This window comes from Odocoileus virginianus, chromosome 18, assembly GCF_023699985.2.
Source record: "Odocoileus virginianus isolate 20LAN1187 ecotype Illinois chromosome 18, Ovbor_1.2, whole genome shotgun sequence".
Taxonomy (NCBI): domain Eukaryota; kingdom Metazoa; phylum Chordata; class Mammalia; order Artiodactyla; family Cervidae; genus Odocoileus; species Odocoileus virginianus.
Window position 1 is genome coordinate 3185638 of NC_069691.1, and position 18492 is coordinate 3204129.

Below are 18492 nucleotides of genomic sequence, written 5' to 3' on the forward strand. Positions count from 1 at the left end.
CCCCATAACCTTTCCTTGGAGCCACCCCTAATGCAGACTGTGTCACACATAACTGTTTTTGTTTGTTTGTTTTATATTTGGCCAAAATATTCTGGTTTAGATACAGATATTTACAGAAGGTAGGGAGGAAGGGGACCAGGCCAGAGAGGGACAGGTATATGTACAAGACTGAGCTGCAAAAGGCAACAGTTTCCATATAAGGTGGGGGTTTTATGCATGTTGGTTTCCATCTCATGTGACAATGTCCACTTCTGATGTGTGGAGAGATGATGGCTACTGCCCACCCAGGTACCAGCAGCAGGGGATTGTCTGACTTAGGAAGAAGTAGGGTTTATAGGAGCCCAGCAGGTCCTTTCCGCTCTCCTAGGAGCCAGTAAGTTCGCATCTTTCCTTTTCCCTGGAATTGGGGGAGCAGAGATAATTCAGATTCTTCTGTTATTCCTCATACCTCCCTCTCTTCCCCCATGGCCTCCACAGTCACGTTGATCCTCCCTTTCCATGACTCCCTGTGGCCTGCCATCACCTTCATCTCCACATCCCCTCGAAGCTCTAGCTGGAAGCATCCGAGCTCATCCAGGGCATCCTTGGTGGTAGAGGAGACATGAATCTTCAGGGCTGGGGCAGGACAGGACAGATGACGGAAAGAAGAATCAAAGAAAAGGCAACTGAAGAACTGCAGTATCAGAGAGAGCTTTACCCGACCACCATCCCCAGGGGGGTCTCAGTGTTCCTGGGGCACATGCATTAGAACCAAAATATGTCCAAGGGCAGGGCAATCAGGAACTTCGGTCAATCCAATTGAGATATTTGGAGGAAGTCTGAAAGGAAGAAAAGGCCAACCCAGATGGAGGCTGAGGCTGATGTCTCACCTTGACCGTTAGACTCCATTCGGGAAGCAGTGTTCACTGTGTCTCCGAAGAGACAATAGCGGGGCATCTTCAGGCCGACGACCCCAGCACAGACGGGCCCTGTTAGAAGAAACAGGCTGGAAGAGCCTGGGGAAGGTGGGCACGAGGGCAGGAGGAAGAGTCAGCGCTACCTGTATGGACCCCTATGCGCAGCCGCAGTTGGTCGTGGGGTCGGTGGCGGATGCGGAAGGAAGAAACTGCATCCAGTAATGCCAGGGCCATACGAGCAATTTCTGGGGCATGACGCTGACCATTTCTGCCTGGGAGACCAGATACCACCATGTAGGCATCTCCAATCGTCTCTACCTGATTGAGAGGGGGATAAAAAGGTCATCTCTATCTGTATCAATGGGGGTGGGGAAGAGTAAGAGGAGAGAAGCTGAGTACACCATGAGTCATCCTGGCAGCCGGGAAGCCAGACACTGACTGGCAAGTTAGTGCCCCGGTCCCGAGAATCTGGGAGAAGCAGGCCCAATGAAATGAGCCCTACATAGCCCAAAGTGTCAAAGGAAAGAAAGCAGGCACTTGGCTTTGTTAACTGTACTGAAGCAGTATAAGAGAAGGCCCTGGTTTTTAGGAACTACACAGAGATTTATTTAGGAATGAAGGGCCACTGTGTCTGCCACTTACTTGCACAAGGTTCAGAAAATAATTATATGGATATATAGATTTTTTTTTAAATAATGCAAATGGGAAATACAATTGGTAAATCCAAATAAAGGGTTTATGGGAATTCTTCGTTATGGTAAATAAGAGATGGCAGAGTGAATCCAAAGGGAAGGGACAAGAGTGGGTATTTATTATCTACACAATGTTAGGCACTTATTCACAATAAGTCTATTATTCCCATCATACAGATAAAACATCTGAGGCTCAAAGAGCTTCTCTTACTTGCCCAAGGCCACACAGCCACAAAGTCAGATCGTTTTTTATTCCCAAGCACCATAAAGCCTACCTTAAATGACTCAATGACTTCAACAAAAAGCTTTCACTACATATCTTGTCCTTCACCCCAGTATATCATTCTATACCCACATCCTGTATACTTCCTCCATGTCTGGAGGGGATGAAGAGAAAAGATGGCTAGACTGACCATACCCTCAGTTAAAAAGTGGCAGACTAGATCTTGTGATGGTTCTGATTAGGGAAGGCTCAAGGATTCACAAGGGATTAGACTGGGATGTACAACTACAGCGCCAGAGCCTCAGTTGTCTATAAACAGCACTCCAGCACTAGAATGCCAGAGACTCAAGCGGGAAAGCTGACCACGGGGCAGGTGAGGCACGTGGGGTTCGGGAGACTGGGTTTTAAAGGAGTGTCAGTGGAAGGGCAGCCCCAGTTCTCACCTTGTAGACGTCAAAGTTGTCAATTATGGCATCGAAACACGTATACAGATCGTTAAGAAGTGTCACCACCTAACAGGGATGGGAAAGAAGAGGCCTTAAAACTTGTGCCTGACTTTCTAAGAATTCTTAACATACGAGCCGTGACAAGATACGGAAACTCCAGAACAAGCTAGTCTTTCCTATTATCAAGGATCTCTATGCGCCAGTTAAGCTCCCCTAGGTGCCCCCCCCCACCGCCCCTGGCCCCTAACCTGTCTCTCACCTGCATGGGGGTGCTCTCTGCCGACAAAGCTGTGAAGCCAACGATGTCACTGAAGTAAATGGTAACGCTGTCAAAGGCCTCAGCCTGTACAGTCTCTCCCCGTTTTAACTGCTCTGCCACTGAACTAGGAGGCAAGGGTACAGTCCAAGCCAGACTCAGAGAAGGGGGCAAAGGGAGAGGAGAGGAGTGTATGGCTGGAGCAGAGATGGGTTCTAACGTGAAAGCTGAGCCTGGAGGAGGAGAAGGAAGGTGGCTGGGAAGTCATGACAGTCCAGAGCAAGATAGGGTAGACACGTGGTGGGGGTTGGAAGAGGATCCCTGGGCTGCAGGCCAAATGTCCTAAGATGGGACTGTTCTACCTACATTCACTGGAGTGAAACTCTGGTAGAGCAGCATCCTAAGAAGAAGGGATAGGAGGCCAGGAAGAAGGCAGCACAGCTCATTTGGAGACAGAATGAAAAACATGGTCTAGAGCCAGAATGGGCTCACAGTAGCAAGATGTGACAAAGCAGGGTTCTGAAGGTTGGGAAGGGAGTTGTCAGAAGCTGGATGAGGTAGAAAGCAATACAGCAGACACCAAGGGAAAATTCAGGAAGGGGTCAGAAGTCTCACTGGGGTAGAATTTGGTAGAGCAGAGCCTCAGCCTTGCGTTTCTCTTCCAGGTAGGCCTGTGTGCGCTCCTCCACCAGCTTCTCCAGGTTGTTGGCATACTGCTCCATGCGCAGCAGGAGGTTGTCCAATATGCTGGTGCCACCTTCCCTGGAAGGAGGACAGGATATGGCACCTGCTCCAAGATGTTCAAGACTCCCAGGGCTTTCTACCCAGCCCACCCTCTTGGCCCCACCAACCCCACCTCATCCACTAAGACTGATGAGGCCTCTATCCCTGGGGAGCCCCTGCCCCGTCATGCCCTCTCACTTGTTAAAGCGGCGAATGAAGCCCTTAATCTGTCCAAAGTCTGGTCGTTCAGCAGGGTCCTGGGCCCAACATCGCTCCATCAGCAAAACTAGCTCTTCATTCAGTTGGGTCCGGTCAATACTTGGCCGGAAATAAGGCCGCTGACCATTCCGGACCTTCTGGACAATCTCTGAGGGTGATCAAAGGCTTGGTTGAAGAACAGGTCCTCCAGGTAGGGGAAGCGCTCGGTAGTAGATTGACTCTTACCTTTGGGGCTGAGATCCAGGCCCTCCAAGTAGAAAGGCCCACTGCGAAGTGCTATCTCCTGTAAGATGATCCCAAAGCTATAGACATCAGCCTTCTGCATGCCTGTGGTCGGCAGGGGGTTCCCACTGAGCAGTTCTGGGGCAGTCCACAGCTTCTCTGAAAAGAGGAAACCAGGTCTTCAAAGATGGAATCCCCAAGCCCACGTGAGCTCATTCGCATAATGCTCGCCGCAGTACTGTCACTCCATCTCCCTCTCCCACCCTCCCTAAGTGGAAATGATCAGGGCCAGGGGAGGGTAATGCAGAAGTGGGTTGTGGGAAAAGGCCTCACTGGCATAGAGGGCATGGCTGTCATCAGGTTCAGCAGTTGATCGGAAGCTGGCCAGGCCATAGTCTGTGATTTTGAGCACGAAACGACTATCCACCACACAGTTGGAAGACTTGAGACTCCCATGGGATGCAATAATGCTGTTATGGAGAAAGGCCATGCCCTGCAGGATACAGATCAAGTCATAGGATCGGATCATATCTGGCTTAGGATACCCCCTCTCCACGAGATGGGCATTAGCTAGCTGTCTAAAGATCTCGGGGCCATAAAGAGAATATGCTAATTTTGGAAGGCATCCTTTGTACAGTTTCCACTCAAGGAAGCAGGCAAAAATAGGAGAGTCATCTCTTCCATGGGCTTCCCTGGTGGTTCAGATGGTAAAGAATCTGCCTGCAATGCAAGAGACCTGGGTTTGATCCCTGAGTTAGGAAGATCCCCTGGAGGAGGGCATGGCAACTCACTCCAGTATTCTTGCCTGGGAAATCCCATGGACAGAGAGCCTGGCAGGCTATAGTCCATAAGGTTGCAAGAGTCCGACAAAACTTAGCAACTAAACCACCACGTCTGCCTGGTACCTTAAGCAATATATCAGCACCTAAGCACCAGGGACAGGAGACATGCGTAAGAAGAGGGACGAAGGGAGCTATCAGTTATTACCCTGGAAAGGGCAGTCTGTCTTCCGAGTAATGAAGGGAACAGAACTATGAGGGTGAACTCCAAGAATACTACACCCGCGATGGCCTCAAATGCTTGGCCACTGCTCAGGAAGGCATGCTTTGAAATCCAGGTATTAAGAGTACCTAGATGCACCAAGGAAGACAAGTCAGTCGGAAACTTGAACGTATAACCGTGAACAGGTAGGCAGGTCGAGATGGAGGAGAAAAGTGATCTACTAGAGGGAATGTGGACCAGAGAGAAAGTGGAGAGAATGGTAAATTAGGAAAACCTAGGACTTCCCTGGTGGCATAGTGGATGGGAATCTGCCTGCCAAGGCAGGGGACACAGATTCAATCCCTGGTACAGGAAGATCCCACATGACCCAGAGCAACTAAGCCTGTGAACCGCAACTACTGAAACCTGAGCACCCAGAGCCTGGGCCCTACAACAAGAGAAGCTACTGCAACGAGAAGCCCATGCACTGCAATAAAAGTAGCCCCTGCTTACGGCAACTAGAGAAAGCCTACAGGCAGCAACGAAGACCTAGCACAACCAAAAATAAATATAGTTTTTTTAAAAAGCCATGGAAAATGGACCAAGGTAGGAGGTAGCTGCCAAGTCAATGCAGAAGCCTGAAACTTCTGACTCCACAGGGCCAGAGCAGAGAGAACCTTTGCCTGTGAAGGACTCTAAGGCAGGTCCTTAGAGGACAGAGTGGTGCTTCCCCTGGGAAGTCAGTTCGGGTGGAATAGAAAAAGGACACAGTGCTAACCAAAACTCCTCTAAATGGTTAGCTCTGGGCCTAAACAATTCAAAACTCTAGTCTCTGTCAACTCTTTCTTCTTATTTGTTTCATCTTGACATCAACAAACCTTTGGAAATCTCCAAATTCGTGAATGTAGATATGATTAGGCTTCTGGATTTGTTATGAAACCTTTCCATCAAATCATTGTTCTCTTAAGAGTCACGTTTTTCTTACAATTTATCATCACACCTCCAGTTGAGCACCACATCAACGTTACCTAATAATTTCTCTCTCATTTGATGGCAAACTTTACATACAAAATTTTTAAAATAACTTCATTAGAACTAAGCACAATAACCTTCAGGTGTGGTACAGGTGATCCACTAGGCTAGCTCACTGACCCAGGGACTTGCTTCTAAACACCTGGGCGAGATGTAAATTTATACTTCCACAAATCCATGGACCTCTGGGTCACTTGAAAATAGCTGAAGCCTAGTATCTTGCTGCTGCTGCTGCTAAGTCACTTCAGTCATGTCCGACTCTGTGTGACCCCATAAACGGCAGCCCACTAGGCTCCCCTGTCCCTGGGATTCTCCAGGCAAGAACACTGGAGTGGGTTGCCATTTCCTTCTCCAATGCATGAAAGTGAAAAGTGAAAGTGAAGTTGCTCAGTCGTGTCCGATTCCTAGCGACCCCATGGACTGCAGCCTACCAGGCTCCATCCATGGGATTTTCCAGGCAAGAGTACTGGCTGGGGTGCCATTGCCTTCTCTGGCCTAGTATCTTAGAAGATACCAAAAGATCAGTATAGTTTTCCTTGGCTTCTCAGTTTTATTTAGAGAAGTAAGTAAAACTTACTTTTTTATGTAAATGTAAACTTTACTTAGTAAAATGTTCCTTTTGAAAATGTTCAGTTTTTCTGAACAAAAGAGCGAATATGCCAAATATTGGCTAGAGAGTAAATGACAGAGAAAAGTGAGGGTAAAAAACCCAGAAGATAAGTATGTTTGGAGACCACGTTCATTTTTCCCTGCTAAGAGATTTTATAAACTCTTGGAGGTTAAAAAAATAAAAGTATGATGGAGAGAGATTTGAGGTGTTTAGTGTGGGAAAACAAAAATTTGCTACAAAGACTCTCTGTGGCAAATAAAACTCATTCCTCCCAATTTAAAAGCCCCAGATCCCTTGTTTACCCATTATTACCCAACCTTCAGAATAAGGGGAAGTGGAGAGAATGGAATTTTTAGAGGACCAGGAAGAGAAATCCTAAGCAAAGACAGAAAAAAGGAGGCATTATTAAAGTGGATGAACTCAAGGAGTGGGGAAGACTCACCTTAACAAGGTCATTAATGAGTGAATAACGAAACATCCAGTCCAGGTTGATGCTGTCATTTTCCAGAATATCCTGGTAAGTGACATGGAATAGATGATGTGACTATCCCAGCCCACTGTCACCCGCACAGTTGATGTAATCTTGGGTCTATGTCCCTTGCCCCCATAATCCCCACCTAGATCCCACACCTGTAAACTCCCACGAGGACAATACTCGGTGACAATGCAGATGTTGGGAGGGTCTATGCAGGCGCCAATGAAGCGAGTGAGATGGTTAAACTGAACATCTCTCATCTAGCCAAAGGGGGGGGTGGGAAGAAAAGAGAATTAAAAGAGCTAAAAATTAGATACAGAAATCTACCACTACAGGAGAGGACCTTTCTCTTAACTTTACTCACAACTCAAAGTCATTTATAAATGAGCCACTTGCCCTCCCAGCCAGTATTACCATTCCCTAGTCCTCTCCTCCCCCTTCCACATCTGTGTTTATCCTGGGCCCTCAATCCATACACCGTGACTTACATGTTTGAGTTCAAACAGCACCTGCCGGGTCAGCTCAATGCGCTTCTTATTCACATGTTTGATGGCCACAACATTTCCCTGAGGGTGGAAGTGAAAGGGGAAGAGGAACGTTAATCTCCGAAGGAGCCTCCAGGTGCTGGGAAAGACTAGAGAAGTGTGGGAGCACCCAGGAGCTCAGCCAGACAGAGAGAGGAGGCTGGCGAGGGGCAGAGGGCCACGGGAAGAGGTGAAGGATGCGGATGAGACAGGATGAAATGGTGGGGACCAGAATAAGCGGATGACTGTTCACCTTGAAGTGACCGGTGTTGGCAAAGATCTGGTATTTCCCATGGGCTGTCATGAGCGAGCCGTAACTGGATCCCCGCTGGGGCCAAGGGCAACATGGAGGCGGAAGGATGAAAGGAGCGTTAGGAGGTGGTGGCGATGCAGGCGCTATCATTACAGGCTGATGTGCTGGGAAAGGTCCAGGGGACGAAAGGACAGGCACTCAGAGGGAAGCGGAGGGACAGCTGAGACCAGGGCTCACCAGCGACAGCGTGAGGCGGCTGCCTGCACCTTTGTGACATCGCTCTGAGTTGCCGAACTGCAGCTCTTCCCAGCGGATGCGCCACAACATGCTGGCCAGCTCCTTCTCCAGCATCAGTTTTCTGTAAGGACTGCACCCCTCAGCTGACTGGCAAGCCCGATCCTACCACCCCAGAAGCCAGCTGCGGGGTGGCGGGGGCTTCCCGGCAGCTCTCGAGGCTGCAGTTGTCACGCCCGAGAGACAGGACAGAGAGAGAGTGAAGCGCTCTCTGTGGGTCGGACACAAGCCCTGTGCTTAGGTAAAAACACAGAGGCTGAAGAGAAAGTATCTTCTTAAAATGCTGCCCGACTCTGTGCAACCCTAGGGACTGTAGTCCACCAGGCTCCTCTGTCCACGGAATTCTCGAGGCAAGAATACTGGAGTGGGTAGCCATACCCTCCTCTAGGGGATCGAACCCACATCTCACGTCTCCTGCATCGGCAGGTGCGTTCTCTATCACTAGTGCCATGGGAGCATCCATGGAAAGTTCACCTTTGCGTAGAAGACCCCACTCAAAATCACAATTCTAGACTAGTGCACCCAGTCTAGAACCAAAGTCGGGGAGGGGGAAACAAGACCAAGGCTGAAAGACGACTGACAAGAAAGGCTAGAGGCGGCCGAGTTACAGCTAAGGGGGCCTGTCAGCGGAAAGCCCAGAGCTCACCGGAAGATGAGGAAGCTGGAGACACCAAACATGATGAAGGTGATTCCTGTGCCCAGCGCCACAATTGCCAGAGTTGAAAGTGGAGCTGAAGGGGAGAGGGGGGGGGTCCCTGAGAAAGACTGTGTGTGGCCTTGTGAGCCAGAAGGGGGCAAGGCTCTTAGGTGCAGGGAGCAGACCCATCTCTTGAGGTAGAGAGGGAGGGAGGGGGTGGAGGAGACAGAGCTGAGAGTTGGGGGCAGGCGGGCATGAGCAGGAAATACGGGAACGGAAAGCAGAGAGAGGAAGGGCTGCTCCCAGTCCCTGCACACACCCACTTTTATCACAGGACGGGTCGTCCAGGTCAAAGGCACAGGGGGGATTGTCCAAGGGGGGGGCCCCCTTCACCCAGGGGATGGGCCGTCCTGTCCACCAAATCTGCTTCTCGGCTCCCGAGTAGTGGGCTGCAGGCTGTGAGGATGGAAAGAACGGGGCCCACGGGCCTGCTCCCACCAGCCTCCTCCCCCGATCCCCAGCTCCTCGGCTGCTCTTCTCCCCAGCCTGCCGCTCCCCCCACCACCATCATGCAGCTCCAGGAGAGAAAGTAAGGCCCTGCCTCCAATGCCTTTGGTTCTGCCCCCATAAGAACCCTAAAAGCTGGGCTTGTGGGCCCCACACTCTCTTCCCTGCCTCCTCCCCATCACCTGAAAGTCCCCGGAAACCAGGTCTCCCATGGCCCACAGGACAAAATCGGTCTCCCGGTCGTTGTTCTTGTCCATAACGACCAGTCCAGTTACACCTAAGACAGAAAGGAGCACCCCTTACTTGGAGATCTGCCCTTGGTCCCTCTCCCATCTTCCCAAGCCCTCTAGTTAACTGGCGGTCCGCCCCTGCCCCCGTTCCTAGCATATGTCCACCTCAGCCAGGTGCTCTGACCCCAGCTAACTTTCCTGCCCCTGGTGTCCGTTTGCCTCTGCCCGCTCCACTGCTGAGCCTGCCACCTGCGCTCTGGCCCTCATCTGACCCTCTCCATTACCACGGTATCTTCGTCCTTGCATCTTCTCGACAATTCGGAGTCCATCTTCCCGGGCGCCTCCCTCCCGTATGGTCTCATTCAGGACTTCGGCATACAGAAGGATCCCATCGTAGAAGCAGCCAGCAATGAGGTTCATCTGGGGGTGGTAACTTCAGCAGTGCTCTCCAAAGGTCCCGCCAGGCCCCTTCTCCAGCCCCCCTCCCATCTCTGGGGTCTCCTTCTTCCCCTCCTCCTGGCTCGCTTTCTTCCCTCCTCCCATAGCTAAGGGGCCATCCCTGCCTTGCCAGGGCAGACGGGAAAAACCCAGATGGAAGCCGTCCCCCACAGGAGGGCTGGCTCTGTGGCCAAGGCTGTATTCTGAGTTAGGGAGAAGAGCCTTTCCTCAAAGCCTGGCCTGACTCTCGGGGAAAGAGAGATCTGCTTACCAAGGAAGGGGCCAGCTCCACACCAAAATCCTTCCGCGCTCTTATCAGAAGACGATTCTGGAATTCCTGGTACTCAGGATTCGGGGGTTCTCGGTATGTGATGACCAATACCGTCTGGACCCACAGCACATGGGACAGTGAAAAGGATTCAAGATGGGAATTAAGGGAAGAGAGGAAGCAGGAGAGAGAAACGTGGTGAAATACACATGATATAAAATGTACGTGGGTGACCCTGAAGGCCGAGAGGATACTAAACACTATGTGTGTGTGTGGTTAATACATCTGGGAGAAGGGGGGCACTCCTCACACAAGATAGATAGAACCATCTGTCCGTGGATGGTTCCGGGAATGTGGAGACTAAGAAACAGACAAAGCCAACTCCACCCACCAGACGGGCTCTTCATCTCCCTGAAGCCCCTACTGTCCCTCAGAGCTCCTCGGTCCCTTCCTCTCTGGGTACCTGTCACCGGCAAGGACAACCCTGAGCAACAGCTCCTCTCCCTGGTGTTAATACTGCCAATGCTATCAGCAGAATGTTGGCCCAGTGCTTCCACCCAGTGAGTTAAAGAGATTTCAGGTCCTATGACAAGTGGGGGAAATACTTTGAGAGAGTGATTCCATCTGCAAAAAGCCACGAGCCCATTCCTTTAACGTGTGTAGAACACCCACTGTACGCAGTACGGCCCTGCATACCAGCCTAGTCCCACAAGTCATGAGTCACAAGGAAAGCACACGGGCCCACGCCCACACACACCTCACAGGTAAGCCAGTGACACATGTGGTCTTAGCTGTGTACACTTCTCCCTGGCCACAGTCAGCATTTCTCTATCTCCCACGGGGGCGCCTGCCTGGCTCCCACCGCCCGCACACACTTCCCCCTCCTTGGCCTCTGCCTGCACCTCGGGCCTCCACAATCACTAGCCTCTCTGCCTTGGTCAGAAAACTGGCATGACAACTTTGGGGAAAGACTGTAGATCAATATATTTTCTGAAATGGTAGATTAAAACTAGTCATTTCTAGCAATTGTGTTAATCCGTGTCTTTAATCCCTAAAGTACCATGGAGATACTAGATATGTTACTTATGATCTATTCTAGATCAATTCACTCCAGGAACGAAATAGTGAAGTCAGTTCATAACACATATTCAGTATACAGACTAGAGCTTGCCTACCGAGGTAGTTATTCTTACTGGAGTGTGTGGATGCTTGACCACACATTGCTAATACTCTCCCACTGTCAGGCAGAATTAAAAAGGAGAGGGAGACTGAGGGTCAGGAACACGTATTCAATGAATAAAATAAGAACAGAAAGGTAGGACATGGCTGACAATGTAAAAAGTGAGTTAAAAGACTCGAGGGACTTTCCCTGGAGGCCCAGTCGTTAAGAATCCACCTGCCAGTGCAAAAGATACAGGTTTGAGCCCTGGTCCGAGAAGATCCCACATGCCACAGAGCAGCTGAGTCCATGCACCACGACTACAGAGCCTACGCTCTAGAGCCCGTGCTCCTCAACAAGAGAAACCACTGCAATGAGAAGCCTGCACACAGCAACAACAGTAGCCCCGACTCGCCACAGCTCGAGAAAGCCCACTCGCAGCAATGAAGACCCAGCACAGCCAAAGATAATAAATAAATACAATTTTTTAAACATTACCAAAAAAACCTTGAAAAGATCAGGCTTCACACAATTTATATTTCAATACAGATGTTGATGATAGATTTCCAGTGCTTTTTTAAAAAGTAATTCCCTAGGTTGGTTTGTTTGCTAGACCAGCAGTTCTCAAATGTTTTTGGTCTCACAACCCCTCACTACTAGAAATTACGGAGGACCCCCAGGAGTCCGTAATTTGGATTACATCTATCAATATTTACCAGAGGAGAAATAAAAACTGACAAAGTTCTAAAGCGCAAGAATACACAAGCACACCTTCTATAGCTGCCAGAGTGATGACATCATCTCACATCACGTAGCCTCTGGAAAACTCCACTGTACAATCATGGAAGAATGAGAGTGACAGAGACAAATAACATCTCAGTATTTTTAAAATAGTTTTGACCTCACGGTCCCCATAAAAGGATTCCAGGGGCCCCCAGGATCCCAAGACCACACATTGAAAACTGCTCTGCTAGACTCTTCTGCTGTGGTTACTAGCTACTAAAAAAGAGAGAGAGAAGCAGAAGAACCGCCAACGAATTGCTGTTCTTGCTCAGAGGCTAGAGAGAAGGTAAAGGTAGGTCACTGTCCCGTTTCATAGGGGACCCCGGCTGGAAAAAAAAAAACAAACAAGCAAAGGCTGCCAAAAATGAGTGCAGCAGTGATGGAAGCCCGAAGGGCACCCAGGAAATGTGGAAGCGCAGCAGGCGCCTGGCCCAGCCCGTGGGCCCACCCGCACCTAACCCCGATCAATGGACAGAATGGTGGTCTCCAGAGGAGATGCTGCCCCACACAGCCCTTGGTTTAGTGCTGACGTCCATTCTAGATGCTGGAGTCCCCGCTCTGTAACCCAGTCTCATGCTGGTCACCTAGGGGGTGGCTTCTGCCTGGGTTTCTGGGCCAGTCTGTCCAACGTTCTAAAATGCCCAGACAGAGGCTCTGGGTCCTTAGAGCTAAGTCACTTGTTTAGCTCCACCGTATCTGCTTATTTTCCCCTCTCCTGAGCAATCATCTCAGTTTATAGTATCTGCCAGCTCTACTTCTATCTAGAATTCCTGACTCTGTCCCCCTCTTCCCAACACACACCTTGATTTAACTCAGAAACATGTGCCGGGCACACGGACTACACAGGTGAGCATGACCCCTGCCCTTTAGCAGCTATGGTTTAATGAGGGAGAAAAATCATAGCAACAGACTTAATTTTAGGGTCCTCTCCCCCATGCTAGCTAGTATCCAGCACGAGCTGGGACCCTTTCCTTGGGCACGACAGCCAGCGGGAAAGGCTGTGGACATCTGTATCAGGGACTGCTCATCTCTGCTGCCACCTTCTCCAGGCTAGCCCAGCCTGGGACCACAGTGGGCCAGGTATGTCTGGGGTGAGGCCTCTCTGCTCTTTCATCCTTGTCGGAAACTGACCACACAACCTCCCTAACCCCCTGCCCGGCTTTGGGATCAGAAAAGGCTAAGAACAGCTTTGTCAGAGGATACCCCATCACCCCCGCTCCCCAGCTCACCACCTTGATCGTGCCTTCGGCATGTTCTTGACTGCCCCTTCTCTTGTATTGTAGCAAAACCTCCCTCTTTGCTTTTCTGTCTGGAGTAACGCCTACGGTGAGTGGGAGAGCTGAGAATTAATTTACAGTCAGCCCTTGAGCAACACGGGTATGAACTGCATGGGTCCACTGATAATGCGGCTTTTTTTTTTTTCCCCAGTAAACACAGACCACAGTACTGTATGATCCATGGTCGGCTGAATCCACAGATGTGGAACTTCTGATGGGGAGGCCCGACTGTAAAGTGATGCTCAGATTTTTGACTGCATGGAGGGGTGGGTGTCCCTGATTCCCACAATGTTCAAAGATCAATTGTCTGTAACTAATTGTTAGTGGACGATATCCCTCCTCCCCTATCCTAAATGCTGGGGCCTCTTGGCTGGTAGAAATTCTCCCACAAGAGAGAAAGTTGTTCCCTCCACAAAGAAAATGTGGCCCAGAAGGCTGTGGAATCTTGCCATCTGGGAGGGTCGGGGAGACGTTCCTTGACCACGGTAGCTAAAGAACAATTCCCTTGTTACTCTCTTTTCAAACCACTCCATTCGTTTTTTTTTAAAGTACCATACTACATCACAATTTGTTCTATGCTAGTATTGTTGCTTCTTTGTTTATGTTGGTCTACTCTACTGAATGTAGACTCCAAAAAGGCAGGGACTATATCTGTTATGTTCTCTGCTCTATACTAGTACCTAGCACAGTGACTGGGATGTAACAGGTGCTCAATAAACTCTAATAGAATGAGTCAGTCTTCAAATGAATCAAATATTTGCTGAAGAGTAAGTTCCAGAGGAGATAAAGTTAGTCACAAGAGTGGGAAATTCAGTCCAGCCTGAGGATTCAGGGATTGTTTCCAGAAGGGAAGATAACTGATCCGAGTCCTAAAGAATGCCTTACTCAGACAGACAAAAGGTGAGAGGGTCATTTTAGGCAAAAGTTACAGCATCAACAAAACCTGTCCTGTCCCTGCCTGTGTTCATGTGTGACAGTCACAGACTCATGCTCAGGAGTGCACACAGATATGTCATTCACAGTCAGACACAACCAAATACAAAATCACAGCCACAGCCATGGGGCACTCAACCCAGCGCTCAGTGACCACCGAGAGGGGTGGGCTGAGGAGGGAGATGGGAGCGGGGTTCAGGAGGGCGGGGACACATGTATGCCTGTGGCTGATTCCTACTGATGTGTGGCAGAAACCGACACAAATATCATAAGCAACCATCCTCCAATTAAAAAAAAAAACAGTCATATTAAAACCTCACTTACTGGAGAAGGTGGCCCAACAAGTCCAGCACTTATACATACCTACTTAGAGTCAAACAATCTAAGGGTTGAAAGGACCTTAAGGTTATCCCATATGCCACCTCAAATCCTTTTGGGAAAAGGAGGGATATGCATAAATAAGTTTAAAAAAATACTTATGCACACAAATCAGTGAAAAATTGGTGGGAGGAGAGGGGAGCAGTTCATGGGTATGATTTTAACAGGCAGAGATTTGGGGTGAAGGCAGGAAGAGCCCTGTGAACAGAAGGAGCAGGGAGTATCAAGACAAGGGGCAGCTTTTGGTCTCGGGTTTGAGAGAGGTCTAGCTGCTGATATAGTCAGCAGTACTGGAAAGTAAGATTTTAAAAGTGGGTTGAGAACAGACTGTAGAAAATCTTAAAGGTCATGATAAGGAGTCAGGACTTCATTCAGTGGGAAATCAGTCATTTAAAGTTTTAAGCAGAGACGTGAACAGAGTCATGTCAGTTCTCCCCACAAGTTGTTTCTCATATCCATTTCTTTTCATTCCTGCTACCATCACCACCCCCTGGAGAAGGAAATGGCAACTCACTCCAGTATTCCTGCCCTGGAAAACCCTGTGGACAGAGGAACCTAGCGGGCTGCAGTCCATGGGGTTGCAAGGAGTCAGACACAAATGAGCACACACATCATCACAGCTCAAGCCACACCTCTGTGCATCATTCTAACCTGTTACATACAGGTGGTCTCACTGCGTCCAGTCTTCTCCTCTTCCAATCCAACCTGAATTCTGTCAGTATACTTCTCATCACACACACACCAAAAAAACTCGAAAACTTGGCCATTCAAGTCCAAGCACCTCAGTCTTAGGTTCAGGGCTCTTCTTAATCTGAGGCTACCCCTGCAACATTATTTCTTATAATCTGTCCCCAAGTGAACCACTCTTTCTTGTCAGGTCAGTTTGCCTTGAACCCCCAAAACAGATCCATTCCTGTCTTATTCTCTTAGCTGCCTGGATCCTCTTTCCCACTCTAACTAGGAAAACAACATCTGTCTTTAAAGTCACAATAGAGTCTTGCTTCCTTTATAAAAAGCCTTCCCTAAACCCAGCCCACAGTGACTCTCCTCTGAACCACTCATGTTCTTAGCATCCCTTCCAGGACCCGTAATCACATCCTATCTCATGCTTATATCTAACCGTACTGCAATCATGCCTCACCTCTGCAGAAAGGGTGGAAGCCCTCCTAGGGGCTGGGACTAAGTCTTCTCCTGAACTTTTCTCCCTGACAGTATATCTACCATTGGTACTTAGGAAAGCCAGCCATTCCAGGATCTTAAGAGGTGGCCTTGGCAGACACATGGAGAAAGAGCCACAAAGGTGAGTCTAGACTAGAAAATCCCCTGTCCATTTCACCCCTTTGGTTTACAATTCTCGCCCTATTGCTGGGGCTTCTGTGGGGTTTTGTGAAAGAGAATTCCTCCAAAAGTTCCTCTCCCCCTTCCTTCGAGTTTGGTTCAGATGATACCTGAAATGCTTCCCTGAGGGCCTGGGCCTGTTCCCGGGTGCGATTATCCTGCCAGGGCCGGCCCATGGAGCGTGTGGGGCCCGCGCGGAGACTCTCCCCAAAGACATCCAGGTAAAAGAAGACGTAATCCCCGTTGGTCAGGTTCTCCCTCTGCGCCTGCAGCAGGATCTCATGCAGCATCTCCAGAGGGCCACAGATGTACACAACTGGGAGCAGGTACATGACAGAGGGGCCCTCTGAGAGAGGGGCCAGGACCCCGAGCAGCCCCCTCTCTGACCAGCTGCATTTCCGTCCTTAGCGAGGAACAGAGGCCCTGACCTGTCAACCACCCACCAGATGTCTGCCATCCCTCCCCTCGGGAGTCTATGTCATAAGTACCCTGGGGCTATAAGGACCGTCTGGCAGAAGTCAGAGCCTGACTCCAGGCTTCAAAGGAAGGGAGCTATCCCTCAAGCCCCTCCTCTTCCCAGAGCCCGGCCGGCCGTCTGCCTCCCACCCGACCTCCTCACTCCCCAACTCTGCCCTGCCTCTCCCTAGGCTCAAAGGCACTGATGGCTCAGAATTTCTCTCACTGTGAGCTTTACCTGTCTTTCCCCACCAAATCTGCTGTACCTCAAAGCCCATTAACAGAGTCCTCACTCTTCTTATGCCTCCAAGGGGTCTTGGCAGCCCAGTCTGAGAAGTCTCTGCTCACAGACAGGCACACATTTTGGAGTGACCATCAACTACATTCACTACTCCGGGGCACTCACACTGCTCTCCAGATTCAACTTCCCCCAGCCCCACACTCTCCCTGACCCAAGCTTCAACCTCCATGCTATCTTCTTCCTTGTTCACATCTACCTGTGAACAGCCACCAGCAGCCCCCCGCCACCCCACCCCAATACAATGCCTCGGGCCTCTCCCAGGGACTCCATCCACGTCTGCTTCTTGATCCCAACCACCACCATCAATCAGCTCCTCAACACCCGTGTCCATCTACAGCCTCCCAGTGCCAAGCCCCAGGGACACCGCGACCCTCCTCCCCTAGCCCTAACACAGCCCCGGCCACACTCACTGCGCCCGTTGGCCCGGATGAAGTGGGTGGCCTGCTCAGGGCCCCCCGGCTCACGGGCATACACCTGGTGCTGTACACTGAGGTTGATGCCCTGCAGGGCCTCAAAGACGCCCTCGATGGTGAAGTAGTGAGGCCGGTCATCTGTGCGAGCATCCAGATACAGCAAGGCAGCACGGGCAGTCCAATTGAAGTGCCCGTGGAGCATCACTACAAACTCACCCAGTTTGGGAGCAGAGGGGCCAGTGCGCACCAGGGTTCGGTAATGCTCACTCTTAGCCGAAAACCCAGAGGCCACAGCACCCGCGGTCAGCAGGGGAAGGCGCCAGTGTGAGGCAAAGCGAGCCACAGAGGCGGCGGGGTACACGCAACCCGGGCCCAACAGAAGGTCGGGGTCATGGTACAACTTGAGATCCACAGCGCGCAGAGGGGCCAGGTACTCAGAGCAGGCGCCGTCCAGCTCCGAGCTGACGAAGCGGAGGTCCACGGGCAGCGCCCGGCCCAGCGCCTCCACGGCAAGGGCCACAGCGGGACCCACCCGCGGCCAGGCCCAGGCATAGCTCAGGTTGTGCTCGGGCAGCACCACCGCCAGCGTCAGGTTGCGCGCCCCGGGAGGGCGCACCCCACCTGCCAGGGCTGCCACGACCAGCAGGAGAGATGGCAGGGCCATGGGGAGAGCGCGGCGGCCCCACCGCCCCCAGAAGCCGGGGCCAGGCGGGCCTACGGGGGAGGCCCCAGCACCACCCAGCCTGGAACCAGGCGAAGACCGCCAGAGGAGAAGTGATGATGAGCCAGGAGGGCCGGCTCACGGGAGAGGGGCAGGGATGGGCGAGGAAGAGGACGGAGGAAGGGAGCCCCGGGGAGCGGGTGAGGACTGGGTCCAGCAGCCCCGGGCACGGGCTGCGGAGGACTAAGGGCAGGGTGGCAGGGGGACGCAGGGACCGAGGGGGCCTGTGACTGGGATGTGGACAGTGAGGGGTGAAGTCGGCTGATGAGTCTGAAGCTGAGAAGGAAAAGGGGATCCGAGACTGGGATGGGGTGGGGGTGGGGGGCAGGCTGGTACAAAGAGAAGGCCTGGGGGGCCCCTCACAGCCGAAGGGGCTAGGAGGGCAGAGAGCTGCGGAAAGGAGGACCAGGGGGATAAGGTGGGAGGGGGCTGGCGCGGCGGAAGGACTGGGACCATGGGCGGCGGGGAGCGAAGCGAGGCCTGGGCCGGAGGGGAAGGAAGGCAGGGGTGAATCTCCCTGAGAAGGCTTCTCCCGAAGCTCCTGCTTGGACTAACGGGCCCAGGGCGCTGGTCCCATCCGGAGCTGCGGCGGCCCCGCCCGTGTCCCAGCTCCTCTCTGCTCCGCTTCTCCTGGGCCCGGGCAGCCCGCGCAGCCCCGCGCTTCCTCCCGCCCCCTGCCTGGGCCCCCGGGCGCGCCGCTCGTCCGGGTCAGGTCGCCGCGGCCCGGCCGTCTCCGCTCGCTGCGCCGGCGGCGGCCGAGTGCGACTCCCCGGGCAAGCCGCCCGCCCCCGCCCCGCGCCGTCCCCG

General features: G+C 51.7%; 1 protein-coding gene across 3 annotated transcripts; it reads right to left on the reverse strand.

Annotated features, from left to right (window-relative positions):
• Positions 1–55: 55 nt before the first annotated feature.
• NPR2 (natriuretic peptide receptor 2) lies at positions 56–18457 on the reverse strand. Of its 3 annotated transcripts, XM_020880398.2 has the most exons (22): positions 16962–18457; positions 15905–16110; positions 9930–10043; positions 9505–9640; positions 9173–9267; positions 8807–8939; positions 8493–8577; positions 7790–7910; positions 7553–7627; positions 7264–7341; positions 6931–7035; positions 6743–6814; positions 4011–4170; positions 3681–3836; positions 3435–3603; positions 3129–3275; positions 2517–2640; positions 2255–2323; positions 1040–1214; positions 870–968; positions 524–615; positions 56–397 (listed from the first exon to the last, which is right to left on the reverse strand). In XM_020880398.2, exons 1-22 carry the CDS (start codon positions 17626–17628, stop codon positions 332–334), a joined length of 3144 nt encoding a protein of 1047 aa, XP_020736057.1. In that variant the 5' UTR covers positions 17629–18457; the 3' UTR covers positions 56–331. The 3 variants fall into 3 exon arrangements, with proteins under 3 accessions (XP_020736057.1, XP_020736058.1, XP_070336384.1); XM_020880399.2 differs by lacking the exon at positions 7553–7627; XM_070480283.1 differs by lacking the exon at positions 56–397 and having other exon boundaries at positions 523–615; positions 870–936.
• Positions 18458–18492: the final 35 nt, after the last annotated feature.